Source organism: Canis lupus, chromosome 26 (genome assembly GCF_003254725.2).
Source record: "Canis lupus dingo isolate Sandy chromosome 26, ASM325472v2, whole genome shotgun sequence".
Classification (NCBI taxonomy): Eukaryota; Metazoa; Chordata; class Mammalia; order Carnivora; family Canidae; genus Canis; species Canis lupus.
Window position 1 is genome coordinate 1,672,590 of NC_064268.1, and position 22,082 is coordinate 1,694,671.

Here is a 22,082-nt window from a genome sequence, read left to right on the forward strand (position 1 = left end):
GGAAGGGGTTGGGGGCTGAGTGAAATAGGTGATGGGGATTAAAGAGTACTCTTATCATGATGAAAAATAAAATAATTTTTTAAGAAGATCAAGTTCTGTAAGTCAATCACCCAGCAATTGCTCAGGATTGTGCAGCTCTCTAATTTTGAGTCCCTGGAGAGCGCTTGGGTCCTAAATGGGTCCAAAGTTTTATTGCCTTTGAGTTCAAAGCAAGAATAACAAATTTCTTCAATGAACAAACAATGTATTTGCCAGGCAGAAATGTTTACAATTCTTAAATCACCCAGCAGTTGATTTAAGATTTTCTTCTTCTGGGAAGAAAAACAGAGTTCAGTAGACTTTACCTTAAAATATGTTGAAGAAACCTACTAGGTTTCTACTAGTAGAAACCTACTAGGTGCCCCCATTCAGCATCAGCCCCAAGGAGCAGAGATAAGACTCTTATAGAAGAACCAGACCTTGGGTAGAACATGATAAGCACCATGAACAAGATACAGGTAGTTCTGTATAGGGCAGGGGAGGCAGATTCCCCCTGGCCTGGGGTCAGAGAAAGCAAGTAGGCAAGATTGTCCCAGACCTGTTACAGAGGCAAGGTAGAGGTTCAAGCTTGGGGTGAGTGAGTAAGGCTCCTGGCTCACAGGTAGGATGGTACAGAGAGGGGTCTGACCCAGCCTGTTTGGCTCCAGAGTCATCCATGTCTTTTAACAACTGAGACACACAGCCTCTTGAAATGGCCCAGAAAGTGAATTGTCCTTAATATCTCAGGTACCATTTCCTACTGGAGGCCTTCCTTCTATCCCCCTCCCCCTCCACGCATCCCTCCTAGCCTTCAGCCCAGACTGGACTCACCCTCAATGTCACCCCAATACTTCTCTTCCTTACCCAGTTTCCACTTGAGACCCTATGCTCCTCCAGCTTCCTGCCCCAGGCCTCTGACCCCTGCCCTGTGGCAGGACCTGATCTCATGCCACAGAGAAAGCAGGAATCTCCAGACAGAGCCACATGGCCCTGCAACACCCACCTGCAAACTCCCCCACTGTCTACACAGCCCCATGATGTCCCCCATTCGTCCCAGAGCATCACCACCCTCACCCCCACTTCCTTGCCTAGTCTTCAGCCTCTGTTCCAAAAGATTTTCATATCCTAAATATTGCCATATCTATACCATTTTAAAGGGGAGGAGGAGGAGGAACAGGAGAAGAAGAAAGGCAGCAGGGGGAGAAGAGGGAGGGGAGACGGCCGGAGGGGAGGGAGCCAGGGAGCCAGGAGAGGAGGGAGAGGTAGAAACAGTATCCTGCACAACCTGGTCAAGTCCCATCAGCACTTCCCCTCTAGGACAGGGCAGCTGAGGCCGGCACACAGCTGGGGTGGGAGGGAGTGCGGGCACCTGGCTGCCGGCTGCTGGGCCTCTCCAGCAGGTGTCCCCAGGCAGGCCCTTACCTGGCGGGCTGAAGGTGGCTTCCCACGTCATGGAGTTCTCCCGTGTATACAGCTCCACAGAGCCCTTGCCACCACTGGAGCAGACTTTGAAGCCATCAGAAACTACCTGTCCCCTGTAAGCAGAAGGGGTGGGCCTGGACTGCTCTCCTTGTGTCTTCCAGAAGAAAGAAAACGTGACTCCTGAAGGAAGGGAAGGCACAGGGTCAGGACTGACAGACCACAGAGGGGAACCCGCCCTCAGAAGCAGGTCCTTGTCTCGGCTCCTAACATCCATTTGAGAAGCCATCTTTTTCTCACTCTAGAGATGATGCATGTTCCAATCAGACAATATTTATCAAAGCCCAGTAAGTACTGGACACTTTCCCAGGAGTTCTGAGTGAATCATCTCCTTCAGTATCGTAAACCCTGGTTAACATCCCCATTGTGCAAATGCGGGCACTGGGGCCAGCTTGCCCAAGGTCAGCAAGCCAGCATCGAAGCAGGATCCAAGAGGAAGCCTTGTGGCCCCAGAGCCCACAGATCTCAACAACCTGCACCCTTCTGTCCTTACCCCTCCTTTCTATCCAGAAGCATCCATATGGTCTGTCCCTCTAAAACCTTTCCTGCCAGTACATTTTACAAAGAAAGGGACCAGCTCAAGCATACTAGCTTATAAGCCACATCTTTAAAAAACTTCCTGCATCATGAGCTTCCTCCAATGTCCATAAATAGACTTTTCACACCGTCGTGCTGTATGTCTACACAGTGTTATATTCTAAATCAGGGTCACACAGCTTCCTTCAGCTCTTCATTCTCCAGACAGAACTGGAAGCTAAAACCTTCTGGCATATGTTTGGACTCTGTGCCTTTAGGATGTGTTCCTAGTGGGGAATTCCCAGTCCAAAGGGAAGCCCACTTTTAAGGTTTTGGCATTTACAAATAGTTCCAACAGAGGAACAGGGGGAGTCCGCGGAGGCCCTTTGAAGACACCCTGCATCCTACCACGTGAACTAAGTGCTCTTCACTCAGATGTGACTATGAACAAGTTGGCTCCATGGTCACTGCATCTTACCTGAGAGTAAGTCCAGTTCTTGGTGGTGGAGACCCTGTTCCACAGTCACCCTGCAGGCCTGGAGGCTGGACTCCTGGGTGAGGGACATATGGGCGGAGCTGGCCAGAGGCTCAGCTGCATTTCAGGTTGCCTGCCACTGTTTAGAGTTCTGAATCTGAGCCTCTGTCCTGCTTGTCTGACCCCAGTGACATTAACCCTTTCCTTGCATGAGTAACTGTGTGTGTAGATGTGTGTGCCTGTGTGCCAGAGAGCACACACACATGCGAGTGCTGAGCCAGCAACCTGCGTGGACTTCGGGTGGGAGCCAGAAATAATCCCAGCTGCCCTGACCCTCCCAGTCTGGCCCTGAGCAGGAGAGAGGAAAGAGCCTGAGACTCCTGACTCATTGGGGGGTGGGGGTGGCTTTCATGTACAAATGGCACCTAACTTCGACTTTGGGCCTTGTCTTCAGATGAGATTACAGACACAGCCTGAGAGAGTCATTAAATTAGCAGACATTGGCCATCAAATATAAACGTGTGTCCTGTCCAACCACCTTTCCTGTAACACCTTATGGGCTGACACATACATTATAAGCTGTTCAAATGTCTTGTGATCATCAGATTGCATTATACTTTGGTGGGCTTGGAGGTCTAATCTGCTAATGAGAAGCATGTAGAACAGAATAATTTTATAGCCTGGTTTGGAATTTCTCCATTTTTTTTTAATATAAGAGGAATCTCATAATAAGGGCAGGGGCCTGGCCCTTTCCTTACCTCTGAGAAGCTGGAATAGAACTCCAAGTCATAGGGGTGAGTACTTAGGGCCACTGAGGAAAGCAGACAGCCCCCCAAGTGCCCTGAAGGGCAGAACCCTGGATGGAAGACTGCTCAGAGGCAATGGGCTGGTCCCAGGACCCTTCCCGGAGCCTGCTCCCTGCGCGCCCTTGAAGCAGAGCCCAGCACAAACCACGGCCCTCCTGCCATGCTTCCCTGCTCTCAGAAACAACCCATTTCACCAGGAATCAAACACATGCATTGTGAAATTTTTGTTATGAAATGAATTCCCAGAGGATTCATTAATTTTTTCCAAACACTTTGCTGCATTTAGAAATTCCTTTTATTCAATCCCATCTTGGCCAAATGTCTGTCCAGGAAGAGAAACAAAAATAAGGCAGTCGGTTTGGCATTAGGTAAGGATAAGGCGAGCATTTCATTTTCATCCATGTAACCTGCGTGAAAATCGCTCCCAACTGAGAAATATCCTTATCTTCTAATGTCAGTTCACATCTCCCCAGAGTCTTAGGGAGCCCTAACACCGGCATCCCTGGGAGCGTGGCTCCAGGCACGCAGGTCATCAACCCAAGGAAGAAACAAGTTGAAGGGGTAAAAAGGAAGTGTGATCACTGATAAGTGATACCACACTTCTTTCTCCATATGAGCATTAAATCTGAATCTACCCAAAGAGAAAATGAGGATGCTGTCTTTCTCAGCAAGATCCAGAAAAAAAGTATCATCCAGATGCCATAAGAAGAGACGGATACATTCAAGCAAAGAAATACAAAATTCTGCAAGGCAAATAACTTACCATAACAAAGCCAAAGTACAAATGGTGATCCAGGAAGAAAAAAATACATGTGATACATTTAACAGATACATTTCCTTACTATGTGAAGACACTTCACAGAGAAAAATGTGATCACTAGCATTTAATGGGAATTTCCTAGGAACAAGGAAGATGGTTCTAAGACGAGTCCGTATGTTAATTCTTAATCCTTCCAACAACCCTGTGAAGTAGGTGTGCTCAGTGTCCCCATTTTACAGGCGGGAAAACAGGTAACACGTGCAAGGCCACACAGCTGGTAACAGGCAGGATTTGGACTTGTCAGGGTGATTCTGGACTCTGCACCTGTGATCACCGTGCTGTTCTACTCTCCCCTCCCACAGAGAGGACATTGTGTGTTCAAGAGCACCATCACTCAATTGCTGAACTAGACAAAAAAAAAAAAAAAAAAAAACTCAGGAATTACGGGAAGAAGAAAAATGCACAACAAAGACCCAGGCCAAGTAAGGAAGTCTTGGTGAACACACTGTCTTCTCTGTGTGTCTGTGGTGGGTGTGGGTGAGGGAGGAGTCCTTCCAGGTAGAGGAGCAGCCCTTCCCATGCCTTGTGGCCAGCATGGCATCTATGCACCCTTCCCCAGGAACAGCACCTCTGTGCCCCAGGGAGAGCCATGCTGCCCACCCCCGTTTCCTCCAGTTGGGTAGGGCCAACCACACACACCCCAGGCCGACACTGGCGGCACCCATAAGGGTCACGCTGGGCCTGGATGGAACCTCTGGGCCTACAGTGCTCTCCCATCTGGAGAGCCCTGCTGACAAAGGTCAGAGCAAGGAGAGATGCATACTTCTGATGAGAGTATTTGAGCATCTGCACCCAACTTGATGCAGACAGCCACGATGCCCCCCATTCCACCTGCTGTCGGACCCCATGACCCCACCACTCTCCAGCAGAGCCAAGTTCCCCACTGCCTTGTGCCCAACTTGACCCAGAGGGGACACAGAAGTGACATTGGCCCAGCCCCAGCTATGGTTACTGTCTAGCAGCTTCAGCTCTCTGCCTCTTGGAGCTCTGAGCCGACATGGGAGAAGTCCAGACCACACCGCTAAGGAAAGACACCACACGTGCACGTGCCAGAGTGAGAGGGAGGGAGCGATCCTAGGAATCCAGCCCAGGTGAGCCTTCAGGTGACCCCAGGCCTGGCCACTGTCTGACTGCAGCTGTTGGAGGCCCCCAATGGGAAGGGCCCGCTGAGTCCCGCCAGTCCGTGAAACTGGGAAAAGTGACACCAGTGGTCTTTTGTATTGCAGGGCAATGGCTAACCAAACACAGTCTCACCTGAAGCCATCCCTTCCATGAGCCAACAAATTCCCCCTTTTGTTTAAGCCTAATTGAGTTGAGTTTCTATTGCTCACCATGACTTTTAACTGACATTTCCGTTCCTGACCCCACTGTCCCCCCCAGAGGCCAGCACAAGGAGTGCACATGGCTCCCTCCTTCCTTCCTCACCAGCACTTTGGGTAGAGGGTTTGGGAAGGATATACCAGAGTGGCTGCTCCAGACCCTCCATCCTCTCCTGCTTACAAAGGTACTTGGGTCCCGCCAGAGGTGGTCGTGGCCCATATGAGACCATGACAGAGGGGAACAGCCTGTCCATACCATCAGCCCTGGCAGCTACCTGGAAGCAAATCAGCACAAACAGCTACCCTGAGCCCAAAGAGCAGGCTCAAGAATGCTCTAGAGTGGGAAACTGAGGACATCCATGTCCAGTGCCACCCACTGTCCCCACAGTGCCAAGTTCTGGTCTGAGAGAAGCCCCATCTCGGTGCTGCAGCAGAAGACACTGACTGGCGGCCTCCAGAGCTTCTCACCTCCTGGAAGCTGGACCCCGGTGAGGGTCCTCTTCCATGGCCCTTCCTGGTATGCTCGCAGAAGGCATTAGTCCCACCTCCCCCAATCCTGCCACTTGCAAAGGCCCACTTCCATCACCTTCCTCTTAGGGACAAGGCTTCAACCTATGAATACAGAGGAGACACATTCAGTCCATGGCAATACTCTCAGTGCTTCCTTCCACGGATATTTATTTGGTGGCTGATGACATCAGACACGAGGAGCAAGGATCTGCCTACAGAAGGCTACACAGACCCACAAGGTCCCGAGCTGCTGGCACTAACTGCCATGCAGGGCAGGGACAGACAGACAGACATGGAGTCTGTTCAGTGACACCTGGATCCAGTGGCCTGAAGACTAAGAGTGGCTTCCCCAAACGGGTGGCTTTGGAATTGAGATCTGAAGGAGTGGGCATTCTCCCACAAGGAAGGGACCAAAATGCGTAGAAGGAACCCGACTCACATAGGTTTTCTGGCCACATGTGGTGGGGGAGGGGAAAGAGAAGCAGAGAATTAGGTGCCAGGCACAAGCACCAGGAGGGAATTGGGTCTGGTACCTGTGCCGAGGTTCAGAGGGAGACAGGAGGCTGCATGCCTGCCCGGGTCTCCCAGGGCTGCTACAGCAAATCCCACCCAAGTGTACAGCCTTGTAACAACACTCATTGCTCTGGAGGCAAGATGTCTTATGAGGCTAAACTTGTGGTGATGGCAGGGCCGCCTTCCCTCCAGAGGCCCCAGGGGAGAACGTGTTCCCTCCCTTTTCCGCTTCTGGAGGCGCTTGCATCCCTTGGCTCAGGTCCCTTGCTCCCCATTCAGAGCCACCTGCGAATGTCTGTCTTGGACTCTGCCCTCCTGCCGCTTCAGAGGCTACACCAGGGTCACACGCAATCCAGGACCCTCACAGTCCTCATTCACCACACCAGCGAAATGGGCAGAGGGTATGTGGGAACTGTCTTGTGACTTTTTACAAAGCTGTTTATCCACAGATATCTCTAAATAGAAAGGTATTTAGAAAGAGGAAGAGACTTTGTGAGGTCAGGAAGGTCTTTAAACAGCTCTGGCTGGTTCAGTTTGTCAGCACACCCTAGGCAGGTGAGCTGCATGTTCTCCCGGTTTCAGGGTAAGAGAGGCCTCCCAGAACTGAGGCCCTGGTCACTTTGTCACATGAACAGAGGATGTCAAGGGGACCTCCCAACTACTGGGTTCTTGGTGGGTTTTCCTGAAACGTGGTTGTGCAGGAGAGGATCTGGTTGTGCAGGGCTCCCACAGCCTCTCCTCTCCTGGACGGGGCAACACCTGCCAGGTACTTCCACAGAGCACAGGCTGGGAGCAGAATGAGTCTGACAAGTTTGGGTTTTCTGGCTCACCTGGGGAAAGCTCCCGACACCCAGTGATGGTTGATCCACAAGTTTGCCATCTCCCATCCCAAACCCTGATCTCCTAAGACACTAAAATGTAATCTTCATCCCATGTTTCAGCATAGGGCCCCTTAAAATGACATTGTTGGTAATTGCACACCCTAGGGTCTGGGACACTTGCTCCAAGAGAATTTTAGTACAGAAACATGCCTTGACACAACACAAATCACAGTGTAAGAAGCTGCGCCTTTCTCAAGTTTCTCTCTGCTCTTCTGACAGCAACAAAGAGACAATCCATCAGAGTGTAAAGAACAATCACTAATCCCCACATAGCAAAGAAATGCCACATGTCAAATGTGAAGCCCTTGATGGGCAGTGATATCCAAGTAGAACTCAGTAATGCAGGTGCCCACTGCCACTTACAGGAATTAGTACTGGTTTTCAATTCATGGGGGTGACATGGTTTCTTTTTTAATTAAATCCAAGCAGGTGAAATTTAAAGAAAAACACTAAGTATAATAATAGTTCAGGTGGTACATGTTTGTGGGTAAAAATTATAAAAGTGGTTAAAAACTTAAGAATCATTGGTCCTAAAAGACATTCCATCATTACTGGAAATGTAAATAATTGCATCATTCAACCCAAACCAGTTAAAGTCAATGACCCTGCCTTGGACTTATTCTCTGGTGTAGACACCGTCACACCTCACTGCTACACTGACTCCACAGTTGGCACTGCGTAGGCTGAGTTAAAGAGATCAGTATGCCCCTCTTCTGCCCACATCAAAACTGTGGGGATAGAAGTATGTCTGGCTCTGCAAGCTTCCTTGGTACAATTTCCAAGTAATTCTCAATACTGTGGAGACCCATGTGCCTAAAAACATAAAGAGAATGGCTCATAAGACTTTCTAATTGATCCCAAAACGCGTAGAACAACTGAAGAGGAAAGAGTACAGCTATGTATGGTTGTCTGTAAATACAAGAGGTCTTTTTCCTAAGGTGGGAAGTTAACAGGTAGCGACTCAGTGACCCAGAGTGCAGTGTCTTCCCTCACATCTGACTTTGACCCAGCACCAAGAGAACGTGAGGACAGTGAATATTCAACACGATATCCTAATGAGGTTTTTTTTTTTTCTGGCTCCATAATTAGAAGATGAGAAGTAAGAGCCAAAGAAGGTGAGAGAGATGACACCACAAAGAGTAAAACAGAAGAGCTGAAGGTCATAGCGGTGAAGAATCTGGACCTCAGATACTAGGTGACTGAGGAGGATTTCCATCCTCAGGGATATCTGAGATGGAACAGAATGAGAGACACAGCAGAGACACAGAAGAGGCACAGCAAGACAGTGTCTCTTGGACTCCAGTGTGCATGACAGAGCCCATCCGGCCAGGAGAACTGCATCCATGAGCAAGAAAACCAGGTGGTTTCATAAAGGAAGCTCGGGCTGTGTGCTTTCAACATGCACCATGCTGCTTCACAGAGCAAGACTTTTCCATATCAAATACTTCTGCCCATGGGCCAAGAAAAGGCTCTCTCTAGCTTCTTCTTGACACACCTGGCACAGTGGGACTCTCTTCAGCTCCTCCATCTCCCCATCATTGCCACTTTCAGAGAGAGACAGCACAAGCCACAGTGCCATGTGCCAACTGCCCTTCAGTCTCAGCCCAGGAGGCAGCAGGAGCACTGGGGACCAAGAAGATCAAGAGAGTATGACCTATCTGAGGGACAACCCTCGACTCCAACCAACTGCTGCCAGGTACACAGGAGTGTTGTTGGATTTTCTGACTTTCTTTAAGAGAAGTCAAAAGTATAGATTTTTTTAACTGAAATGTTCCCTTATACAGGAGTTAAATACAAAAAAAAAAAAACACATTTAAAGCACTGTGGGAGGCTGTTTCTGTAAATTTACTGAGCTGGGATATTTGGCTAAAAACAGTTTAGAAAATTCGCTAATATATAAAAACCAAGAGGATCAACATAATGCTATCAAATAAAACACATTTGTGGGATGGTCAGCTGTAGCCAATTTGAGGACAGGATCCAAGAGAATCACCAGGAGGTCCCGGCTACAAATACAGATTCCAAGGCTTTGTCCACAGAATGGATTCAGTAGATCCTGAATGCAGGAGCCTGAGAACTTCCACTTTCAACATCTCCGCAAGTGGCCCTGCTGCCCGTAGTCCATAAACAATACTTAGAGACTCACTGCACTAAGTCAGTGTGCTGCTCTCACAGGTCTTGCTCACCTCTGGGCCTCAGTTCCCCCATCTGTAACCTGAGTGTACAGATGAATGCTTCCCTGAGGATCATCCACTCATGCTCCAATATCCCTGTAACCCCAGACCATCCCAGGAAGACGGCAGCTGGATCCATGCCTAGCCTGCATCCGCCAGACCTCTCTGGAAATTTCTTTCCTGAAACTCCATTCTGCAAATATCTCAGATATTTTCAGATATTTTTTGACAGCTGCTTGGATTTAGAAACCTCATACAAAGGAGAAGTCACCTCAGAGCTAGGAAGGAGGGAATGTGAGTGCTGAGGGTTTCCACCTGCCACGATGGGGTTTCATGGTCAACTTGGTGTTTACAAGCAGAGGAAGTTCTGTGCACAAGAAGAAAATGAGGGGCATATGTACAGGGAGCCAAGGTAAGCAGATGAGTAAAACAGGAAGATGTCCTTCCTGAGAGCAGCCCATGTGATTAGAGCTGAGCTGGCATCAGAGGTAATGGATAGAAGTCACCCCAGGTGGAATTTGGTCCAAGATCAGAGACAACATCTAAAGATCAGAACAGAGAGGCCTTCGAAGGGATGGAAACATTCAAAAGCCCCACTAGATGTATCTGCTCACCGACTCGTAGGAAGCATCTATGAGGCTGGTTTTCATCCCCAAAAATACAGTGGTGACCAAGACAGACACAGTCCCTGGCCTCACTGTGCTGCTGTCGCTAGGAAAGATGGATGGTGAGCAGGCCCTCATGGGCCAAAGGCATGCTGGAGAGGAACACGGTAGCGAGCCAGGGGAGCACAGACAAAGGGACTCACCTGTCTGGAAGTAACACCTGAGCTGAGCCCTCAAGGTCTACGGGTGGGTGAGACCAGGTGCTAGAACATTCCAGGAAGTCTCCCTCCCTACACTGAGTTTCCCAACTTGTGCCCTTGCAGGTTGTGGGGAATGAAGGACAGACACCTCATCCTGAAGGAACACAGACTGTGTTTCCTTAGGTTCACATTCAAGAATGGCCAGGCATCCAAATAGCCTTTTCCCCTCATAATAGCCTCAAAACATTCCCCAGTTTACACATGATGCCCATGAAAAACTTCCTGAGAAAGCACCATTTGCCAAGAGGCAGGAGTGTTTGCCAAAAATGCAGGAAGGTGGAGCACAGATGGAGATCGGGTCCAGCAGGAGTGGGCATGGGCACAGGAAGCAGCGGTGGGCGGCCTGGTGGAGGGCGTGCAGGGCTGGCGGTCAGCTGCTCAGGCGTTTAGTCCTTTTTTGAAAAGCTCAGACTTCAACTCTGCTCCTAAAAGCATCCTCTTTTTTTTTTCTTCAAAGAGCAGCCAAAACCATGAATGGAGACCACAAGAGAATTTGGAAATAAGAAATATAAAAATAGTTGACCTGATGGATGGGTCTCTCTTTATTTTAATGTTAGTTTTTATCACAAGAGTAATGGACTATAAGTCTGAGCCCACTAACTGTCACCACCAAAAAACTCCAGAGAAACAGAGACAAATGTGTGGAGGAGGAGGGGATGGATGGATCTGGAAAGACCCCACATCTCAGGTTCCCGCATTCTGGTCACTCACAACCTTTACACCTGACCACTCCCTTCCTCCCTATCGTTACTGACGTCATTTCTTGAAGTCAGCCCATGCCTAAAGCTCACTACGTACTGAAGTCTCATCCTAAATCGTATCTAGAAAATCACATTTCTGATGAGCTATTTGTGTTCAGACAAAAACATAACCATTAATGTTTTTAATTGCCTGGTGTCACCTGAAATCATCCCACACACTCCATGCGCTTCAGAGACTTTAATGTGGAAAGTACTGGGCAGACCTTCCCTGTTCGCTTCTTGTTTTTCTGGAACCCAGAAATACAAGCTCCTGCCAGCTGCGCCAGCTGCGGGGAAACCCGTTCGAGCTAAGGGCGCACGCGGAGGCGTGCACGCAGTGGTCCTCAGATGGGATGCCTGCCTCTCCGTCTCCGGGAAACTGAAATGCAGACAAAGGGGGACAGACCAAGAAATGTCCAACCTCCGTCTGTTTCTGCACGAAGCCTCATGCCAGCACTGTCTCCGGAAGCCAAGGGTGATGTAAGGCTTCCTGGCTTCACTTTACATCTGGCCATACTGTAAAGAAAGTGGCCACGTGATGGTTTGAAGGGCTCCAGTTAACTACAGCACACAAGAAGCCGCTATCGGAGAGGGACCTGAAGCCAAACTCCGCAGCTCTGTCTACCACCCTGCACTCTTGTCTCATTTTTTTTTTAAGGATGAAATGAGCAAATATGTGTAATGAGAATGGTCCCGTGATTGTCACATCATCAGCAATCAATAACGTGGGGTCGTGGTTGTGGGTTAGCCCCCCTATGGAGGGGTTCCCTCCAAGCAAGCCAGCTGCGGTCCTCATTAGGACAGAGGCCCTGGTGAGAGGAGCCAAGTCTGCAAATATTCACTCGGGGGCCATTGCGGAGGGGGCTGCACACAGCTGGGCTGCACCTGCCAGGAGCAGGGGGGCTCCTTCCAGCTCCACAGCAGACTTGTGAGCCCACACTCACCCATCTGACAGACACGGACTCAGGTGAAGCAGTTGCCTGAGGTCACCGCAGACGGAATGAGAGCTGGGACCAGAGCCCATGCTCTCACCGCACTCTGCGTCCTGCAGGCACCATGACTGCTAGGGCCAGGGAGCCAGTGACAGCCTGGGGGGCAGTGTCCGTGATGAAGGGGTGCGCTATGCAGTTGCCTAACCAGAGTCAGTGGGAGGCAGGGGTGATTTCTCAAGAGAAACTGGAAATCCATATATTTACATGAAACTTTTCTATTTTTCCATGAGATGGCAGCTAGTTAAACATTTTGTAGTTCCATGCCTGCCAAGCCAAACACGGTCACAGGCTGGAGCCAGCCCAGGGTCCTGAGTCTGTGGTCTTGGTGTTCAGGTAAAACTTCCCAGAACTCTGATGCCCTCTGTGGTCCCATCACAGTGGCCCCATGAGGGTTAGTGGTCCCCAATGCCCGCATCATCACAGTTCCGGGGACCCACGCCACCCACCTCCTGAACAATCTAAGTCCCCCCTGGGGGGGGGGCAGAGCAGCAGAGAACCTGTCCCCTGAGAGATGCTGCTCCCCAAGGGCCAGGCCCCCAGGCCCCCAGCTCTGCTGGCACTCCTAGTGGCCACAGCTGAGCCCGGGCTGTTACTCATTTAGAGAAACAAACAAGCCTGATGTGTTTATAGGGCTATCCAAACTCTGGAATGGCTCAAACATTGGTTTGTAAACCTGGCCATGGTTTTGGACCTCAAAACCATTTCTTGAAATTCTGGGTTCTACAAAGTCCAAAACATACCCCCACACACACACCAGCATGTTTTTGCCTTGTTAAGCTTTCGTTTGTTTTTCCTGGAATGAAGTCCATATGTCCCCAAAACTGTATAGGACAAGTTCACCACAATGCTGTTTTGAGAAAGCCATTGGATGCCCAAAAGGCCTTCACTTTCAGACAGGCTTACCTTAAACTCTTTATTTTTCCCCCCAAATGAAAATTCTTACTCTGCCCATAGTAATGGAACTTGAAGGCTTGAAGCTGATTTGGATGTCAGACAACAACTTTTCAGAGAGGTTTGAGATGTGGCACAAATACCTGTTGTCTGAACCTCTGATACTAGAGAGCAGGTTGCTTTTCACAGGTAAAAGGGGAAAAGACATGCATGCCAGCTCCTCTGCTGCCTACATGTGCTGTGTCCCTGACACTCTTCCAACCACGGGCCTGCAGCCCTCTGCAGTGGGGGCTCCACCCACTGCCCCCCAAAGCTCTGAGATAAAAGAAACAAGCCCAGGGCAGGAGTGTCACAGGCTTGCCCTGCCCAGGCCCACCGTCAACATCCCAGAGCCAGAAATAACGTGGTGGGAGCCACACCACCAATTTACTCCCCACAAAGGCCACAGCCCCGTCCAAGTCCCAATATGACATCACTGCGTCTATTTCTATGGCAGGGTTTTTTTGTTGTTGTTGTTACAAAATTAAATAGTGTGCTCTCAGGTCTCTGAGAGACAGTATTTCAATGCTTGGTCTCCAGGACATAGCTCTGGTTAGAATCCTAGACACCTGCACCCCCACCTCTGCCTCCCCTCCCACCACCCACTCTGTGTCCACGAAGGCTGTTGCAGCTACAAGGTCCATCCCCACCTGCCAGCGCCCAGAGGCAGCAGCGTATCACTCACCGTCAGGGTCACATTGTGCTGGGCTGCTGATGCAGGAAGCTTTGTACCTCCCATAGTAGAGAAGGGTGACTCCTTTCTCCTCCTTGAGGTAAATGCCTTTGCTGACCTTCCCTTCCACGATGTCTACATAAGAAGAGCGACAGCGTCATGTGTAAGCAATCGTCCAAGATTGCATCTAAAAACGCGTCAGACTTAGAAACAACATATACATCAATGTACTGTACTATTTGTCCTTATAATATTATATATAATAATACTAATATTAATGCTTAATAGTTAACATTTATCTAGTACTAGTTATAAATAGTATAACAAGATAATGTGAATATTGAATAATTTGATAACATTAATATTCTATCATCAGTGGCTACTATAGCTGTATGTAATATGCGCTATACTGTAAAGACACTCTAACTATAACATTTTCCAGGAGCAATGCAGTGACAATCTTCTACTGTCTTCTACTGTCCTGAATTTCAGCTCCATCCACATGTTTCAGGGGCCCTTCCCTCCCATCCTCTAAGTGAAACACTTAGGTATGTATTTGAACATGAAGAGACGCCTGAACTCTCTCTCCCTGTGAGTTCTCCTTGGAAGCCCCCATTCCTAGGTGTGGGAACCTACAATATTGAAAGAACTCATGTTTGGACTCTAGGAGAAAATCCCAGAGCCACGCCTCAGTCCTAGTGGGCCTGCCAACTCCAGGCAGAGTGGCCATGGGCCCCCTGGGGGTGCTCGCTGCTCCATCCATCTTCTGTCTGGTCCCATTCCCATGGCAAACATACCTGATGGTGTGAGTGTAGGGTAAATGGTTTACAGGACTGATAAGTGAAGACTATAAAAACCAAGTGTGATTAGGTATTTATTATTCATTGGGGTCAAAGTCACCCAGATACCTGCTCTTCTGTATGCCCACTGCCCTTGAGCTGTCAAGCAGCAGGAGATGTACAGCAGGGCTAACTGAGCTCTTTGCACCTGACAGCTACCATGACTCAGGTTTTCCAACAACCACTGTCAAGTGGATAACCCACTCAAAGGGCCTCAGTGTTCTTCCTTACTGTTTTAAACTCATTATTTTTTGCTTATCTTATTTATTGTTTGGGGAGGACTGTATGTTACAAAATTAAATTTATTGCAAAATTAACAGCTGCATAACTGAGTTAAGCTGTATAAATCCCTCAACAAGGCTGTCTGACTGGAAAAGGTAATTTTGGAAGCCAAACATCTTGCATCTGAGAGCAATCAGATTATGTGCTGTGCTAAAAATCACTGAAGGCATGACACCTGAATTATCTGAACTCACTTTCTATACTGCTTGGGGTAGAGGCCACAATAGCTACCAGCTCTTTTACTTTGAGCTGTGTAGGAAAAATAGGAAACATATGGGCTCTGAGGTTATTAAGATAGTAATTTAACCCTGACTCTACTGGGTGTTTTATAATAATTTTTTTAAAAATCCAGATACAGAAAAAATGCTGATTTTAATATTTTTAAGAGATCAAATTTTTGGTGAAGTATTTTTAAATCAGCTCTAATTTTCCATTCAAAGGGTATGATTTTCCTCCTCCAAAGAATTTACTCCATTTAAAAATCTAAATAATTTCTATTTGTAGAAAATATCTCATGTCTGTATTGGTCTGAAAAAAGCAGCTGATCAGGTGAAAGCTTGCATGCCCCTCCTAATGCATTGCAATCGGTGGCACTACCTCTAGACCTAGCTGGAAGCAGTATTTCCAACACCCTGGGTCTTGGGCTGTGTCCTTGGGGATATGCTTTTTCACCAGCCAAGACAAAGTGAATTCATATGGGATCAAATCAAACTGGCCTCGAGACTCATGGCAGATCCAAACTCCACAGAACATGGAACGGAAGTATACAAGTGCTCACCTACGGTTGCAGAGAAATTTGAGTAGGCAGAGTCATTGGTACGAACAAAGGTAGAATTATGGGAAGGAAGCACAGTGAGGTTGTGGGTTCGCAACACTAGGTGGGACAACAAAAGAAAAAGCACAACAAATGAGTGACGTGAACAACAAATGGAACCGACATATCTCTCAACTTGAAACGCACTGAGAAGTGGTCTCTCACCTGGCAAGTACCCTGGATTTTCTCTCCCAACTCACCTCCCTCCCACCCACTGCCTCTCCCATGCACTGGATGCCATCCTGGCCAATGCCCTGGCCTGCCATCCCAAACCAGGGCGCAACAGCTGCTAGCTTTCTCCACAAATGTGGGTTCCCATCTGCTGTATCCAAGTACCCTCTCAGATACTTAGTTGAGAGATATGGAACTGAGCTCAGCCATAAAACAGCCTTAACAGGACGGTTCGTGGTGGTGATGTCACAACAACTGGTGAGCTGGGAACGCAGCACGGAGGCAATGGCATGATATCACGACACATGGACAGAACAGCAGAGGATTCAGCGACAAATAACAGAGCTGCGAGAGCACGAAGTGGCTTCCAAAGCCATTCAACTGTCCCCAGCAGGAAAATGTGCCGATGGATCCTATTCTCTCTGTTTCTTGAGGAGCCTGTGATGGAACTGAAATGTGCCAGCATGGCACTGTGACATGGAGAGTGGATCCAGGGGACTGCAGTGATGCCGTCACCATTCGCGTGTTCTAGGACACACATGAACACATTGAGCTTCCAGGGAAGTCAACACACTGGTGAACAAAATTCAGCCACAACCTGGTGGTGTCCCAGTGACAATATGACTTTATGAAAATTCCCCACAGGTGTTCAAGACACCAAAAGTTGCTGGTTTGATCACAACAGTGAGTTGTGTTGAGAAGTTAGGAGAGGAATATATTTGAGCTACTGTTTGAAATAACTACTAAAACATTAGTTGCTGTGTCCTGTTGACTTACTCAACAATGAGTTTCCACTTGGGATGATCACTTTTCACAGGCTTTAAAATGAAGGCCCCGAGAAGAGAGATGAGATTGTAATGAGGAGGGCGCAGTCCATTTTAACCTGCACTGGTCATGTAATGGCTCCCACAGGGAGCTTACATCCCTGCAGCACAGACCATGCAGAGAAAACATGGAACTCCAGGCGCGTCTTCATGGCCACCATGGTTTCCCACACGCAGGCGGGCAGAAGGGGAAGCTGAGTGCCCCAGGCTGGCCTTCCACCCTCCTGGAGGACCCTGCTCCTCCACTGCCCTCACTCTGAGGACATCAGTGGCCCAGACTCCAGCCAGAATGCTTCTCAGTTTGCAAATTTTAAAGGAAACATTTTAGAATCTTAGGCAGCAATTTAACAGCAGCATGTTGAGTCACAGGGGTAAGGAAAATGCAGTGTGCTTCTATGGGAAGCATAGTAGTCAGCACTTGGGTTTTTTTTTTTTTTAACTCCATTGCACAGAACCAGAAGAGACACAATGTGAGCATGTGCTAGGATGGGTTGCACAGTAAACCCGTTGCTGTGTATGTCAGCCATCTGACATAATGAAGAGCAATAAGGAAATAAAAAGCAAAATGTAAAAGTATCTATCCCAAGTCTCTCAAAACTTATAATGGGAAAAAATTTTCTTGCTGGAATGGGAGAAAGTGCTCAGGGGCATCTGAGGTTTCTCCCTATGGCAAGTGTCTGAATTCAGTCAGATAGGGACTGTATTTTCCATGAACTTAGGGAGCTTGGGAGCATCTCAGGTGATATTGGTCTTTTCAAGGGAGCCACCAGTGACATGTGCAGAAGCTGAGTGGTAAGTGGGAGTACCTCCGTGAGTGAAACGATGACCTCACAAATGTGCGGGTTAGTCCTGGTTGGCACGCCCTTTGACCCTAGACTCAGAGCGACCCCTGTTTTGGCAGGCTTGGAGAGAATGCCCATTTCGTCACCTAGAAAACGTAAATCTAGACTCATGGGTAGATTAAACCACAATCTGCAGAGCTTTAAGCTCCAAACAGCTGCTTTCACTTCAAGGTTATTGTGGGGGAAGCACACACGTTAATATTTCGAATCATAAGTTCTGTCTTTCAATGATAAACATATATCACTGTTCTAGTTAAATACTTTGGGTTAACAGTGACTAGGGGGAAACTGCACAGTGTGTGCTAATCTCCACTGTCCTGGCATCGAGGTGGATGCTGTCCACGTCCATCTCCCGTAATCCCCCCAACCCCAAACCACCAGTTCCTGGGCCTGGGATTTCTCACGACCCATGTCTACCTCCAGTTGTATCCTGAAGTTCATGGATCCCATCCACATTTTCCAATGGCCAGTAATGGGAAGCAGAAGCCAAGATCTCAAACCCTCGGGGAAAGAAAAGAATAAACATGTTAAATCACCATTAAGAGGGAAGAGCGGCTTACCTTCCACATTGTCAATGGAGGGAGGAGTGACAATATCACAGTGACCGTGGGATTCATTGAAAAGGAATTTGAGGAACCTCCACCGTTGGGGATTTACCCCAAAGATACAGATGCAGTGAAACGCCGGGACACCTGCACCCCGATGTTTATAGCAGCAATGGCCACGATAGCCAAACTGTGGAAGGAGCCTCAGTGTCCATCGAAAGATGAATGGATAGAGAAGATGTGGTTTATGTATACAATGGAATATTACTCAGCCATTAGAAATGACAAATACCCACCATTTGCTTCAACGTGGATGGAACTGGAGGGTATTATGCTGAGTGAAGTAAGTCAGTCGGAGAAGGACAAACATTATATGTTCTCATTCATTTGGGGAATATAAATAATAGTGAAAGGGAATATAAGGGAAGAGAGAAGAAATGTGTGGGAAATATCAGAAAGGGAGACAGAACGTAAAGACTGCTAACTCTGGGAAACTAACTAGGGGTGGTAGAAGGAGAGGAGGGCGGGGGGTGGGAGTGAATGGGTGACGGGCACTGGGGGTTATTCTGTATGTTAGTAAATTGAACACCAATAAAAAATAAATTAAAAAAGAAAGAAAAGAAAAGAAAAGAAAAGGAATTTGAATAAATTCAACACACGCTCTGGGTTTAAAAAAAAAGAACTCTTAATGAATTATAAATGGATGAATACTTCCTTAGCAGGATAAAGTGTGATGAATAGGAAAGAACAGCTATCTCTGACCACAGGGAACAAAAGCCACCAGGCATAAAGGGGCCACACAAGAAGCGTGTCCATTAAGGTCAGGAGAAAGGCAAGAGTATCCACTATCCTATGATTGCTTTATAACTGTTTTTTTATAACCTTATACAATCACTTGAGAGAAAGAAATAAGGTTAAAATGATTTGAAAAGAGGGAGAAACCAGCACCAATATTACTAACATCGTGTAAGGCTTTTGACAAACAACTCCTAGTTTGATTGTAACAATAACCTATAAGGTAATGATATTGTTTGCCTATTTGTAGAGATGAGGGGCCGATGATTCTTCAGAGATCACCCCACTGGGTGGTTTGACATGAGGCTCACCCCAAGTCTCCCCAGGATGGCTCCTGGCCTTTCTTTCTTGCCCTTCTTCCAACATACTAACAATTAACTGCTTCAGGATTTCCTTTATGACCCTTGTACTTTGAGTAGACATGATTTCATGCAGATAGACTGTGTCCTACTCTGCTCGTCTCACTCCACACCCTGCAAACTATTTGCTTGCCCCTATCCAGCTCCATGGTGGGGTCTTGGGGACAGTCTCTGGGGGCACCACACCCCCATGTGCTCAGCCCCCCACCTGACTCCAATCTGCTCCCGGGTCAGCTCTCTGTGATCAGTTTGCAAAAGTGGACTTAATGGCCCAGATGACTACATGATCATCAACCACCCGAAGTGTCTGCCAGGTCATCAAGAAGTAAAAATAAAGTAGTCTCTGAGTTATACATGGTAGAAAAAAAATGTTGAAAGAGGAGATAACACAACATTATTTTCAAATGAGGTATGCCTAATAAAGAGAATGAAAAAATGAAACATCCTTACAAATAAGGAAAGAATTTGGTAAATGAAGACTTGTTAACACACCATGAAAGCAGCGAGTAAGGAAGTTTATACAGATGTGATGTGTGAAAGTCAATAGTTTCCCTGTATTCAAACAATAACACAAAAACAGAATGGAAGGAAAGTTCTCATTTGTAAATGCAGCCCACAAAGAGAAGACATTTAAGTCCTAAAGAATAAGAGCCATACAAAACTCTCACCAAGAAAACAATAAGATAATACCGAGGGAGGTACAAGAACCCTTGAATAAATGAAGAATTGTTTAAGCTATTTTTGGAAAAGAGAACTCAAAATCATAAGAATGCCAACCAACACTTGAATTCATATATAAACACGAGGAAATTTGTTGTAAACATGCTGAGAGATGCTGTGTGAGAGGAAGCTCATTATGGAGCTTATCTAGAAAATGAAATAAGCAAGAATAACCAACAAGCCTGTAGGGAGCTAGGAAAGGGTGAAGGGGGTGACCAGCTCTCCCACAGAGTAAGACCTGTCATGAGGTCACACTGACAAAGACCATCTAGCACCGCAAAGGAATAGACAGTTCAATGGAAAACACCCATAAATATCCCCCAAGCACATATGAATCTAGTTTATGATAAAAGTGGTGTTTTAAACCAGAGGAGAAACACTCAACAGAAGCTTTCAGAGCCAACTAGCCATCTACAAAAAAACAAGATCCTTAACTCACCCTCTACCATAACAATTTCCAGAAGCATCAAACCTTAAACATAATAAAAATAAAACACAAAAGCTTCTGAGGAAATCAGGTGATAAATCTATGTAATTTTTTTAAAATTTCTGTACATAAAAATAAATCAAGCTACATTAAACTGGGGAGTGATGTTTATGGAATATGAGGACAGAAATGTACTGATTTTTTTTAAAAATTGCTTTAAATTTATTGCATTAATTAAAACTCTTGCTATTAAGAAAATGTAAACCAACAGAACATTGGGGGCCAAGGAGATAAACAGGCAGTTCTAGAAAAAAGAAATGCAAAATATTTTTTAAATCTATGAAAAGATGTTCAACCTTGCTCATAATTTTTAGAGGCCTGTTAAAGTGACAAGGAGCTCACGTGTCCCAGCTTACCCAGCCGACTGACAAACAGATGTAGTAAGGCAGCGAGTTCTCCCACATTTTTGGTGGAAAGTACAGCCTTTCCGGAGGGCAGTACATCAATGAGTATACAAATTTTAAGTGCACTTTGATTTAGTAACTCAGCTCCTAGAAGTCTATTCTAGAGATAGACTCACACATAGGAACAGAGAGCTATGTACAATGGTATTGGCTGCAGGATTTTTTTTATAGTATCGAAAGTGTGTGAACAGGCTAAATGCTCATCAGGAGAGGGGGTGGGTGAGAAGTACAGAACATCTACATCATGGATCAGCATGTGACTAGGAATAACCAGGCTGATCCACCTGTCCTGATGTGAAATGTTCCTTAAGCTGTGTTGTCAAAAAATCAAGGTGAGAGAAAGAAAGAGTTAGTATCAATTACTTGCAGAAAACGCAACTATTCTGCAGGAAGGAAGAAGGGAAGAAATGGGAAGGGAGAGAGAGAGATTTGCATAGATAGCCTGGGAATGGATGGCAGTATTTTAGTGGTGAGGAACTTGAGGAACTGGATGTAAGATGTAAGAAGAGTTATATTCCTTTGTATTTCTGCTCTTTTCAAATATGTGGACATGTATTCCCTTAAAAACTTGAAATTTGAAGACATGTGCCTCAAGCTGATATCTGCTAGGTCCTCCTCTAGCAATGCAACGTTGAAACTCTGAAATGTAAAAATCAAAATACTCATTTCCATTTCTACTATGCTTTTTTCCCCCTAAAATGTAGGATATTCATTTTGAAGATGGGAAACATCATTGACTTGCTATTGAATTCATTGAGGGCAGGTGGGGGCGGAGAGGGGGGATCAGAAGAGGGAATGACATCCATCGTGCAAAGAACAGGTGTGATATCATCACAACACACATTGTGATAAAGTAAATGCTATGGATGGTAAATCCTTCCCCGTTAGCCCATTTACAACCAGCCACCACCTGTTCTGTGCAGAAAAGCTGACAAGAGGCGAAGGGGGTGGTCCCCCCTGAAGGGTCTTGCTCACACAGGAAGCCCCCCATGCTAGCAAGAATCTGTGGGAGAAGGGGGCTGGGGTCCGCAGAGGGCCTGCTATCCTGTTATCACCGCACTCCAGACTAGCACAAGGCCCTGCTGCACTGCCCAGTCTTGTTCCAGCAAGTTGGCCCGACAGACTGGAAATACGTAGAGGAGGGGCTGCAGACTGAAGTGTCCACAGGGGCCGGGGAGAATATTCACGAGGTCACCCACGTGGCAGGCCCAGTGGAGCAGAATCACAGCAGGAGCTGGAAACAGGAGCTGCTGCTGCTGGGCCACGGGGCTCAGGAGCTGGGCTGCACC

At 47.2% G+C, this 22,082-nt stretch overlaps 1 protein-coding gene across 3 annotated transcripts in view; it reads right to left on the reverse strand.

The window, feature by feature from the left end:
* The window catches only part of ADGRD1 (adhesion G protein-coupled receptor D1), a 122,736-nt gene that overhangs the window by 94,937 nt on the left and 5,717 nt on the right, over positions 1-22,082 (reverse strand). For 2 of the 3 annotated variants that reach the window (XM_035706431.2, XM_049101763.1), the window contains exons 3-6: positions 17,901-17,984; positions 15,611-15,706; positions 13,724-13,846; positions 1,441-1,620 (exon numbers count right to left, since the gene is read on the reverse strand). In XM_035706431.2, coding sequence (XP_035562324.2) covers positions 1,441-1,620; positions 13,724-13,846; positions 15,611-15,706; positions 17,901-17,984 — 483 coding nt within the window. The remainder of the gene's footprint in view (positions 1-1,440; positions 1,621-13,723; positions 13,847-15,610; positions 15,707-17,900; positions 17,985-22,082) is intronic. The other variant, XM_025473550.3, reaches the window with a different exon arrangement.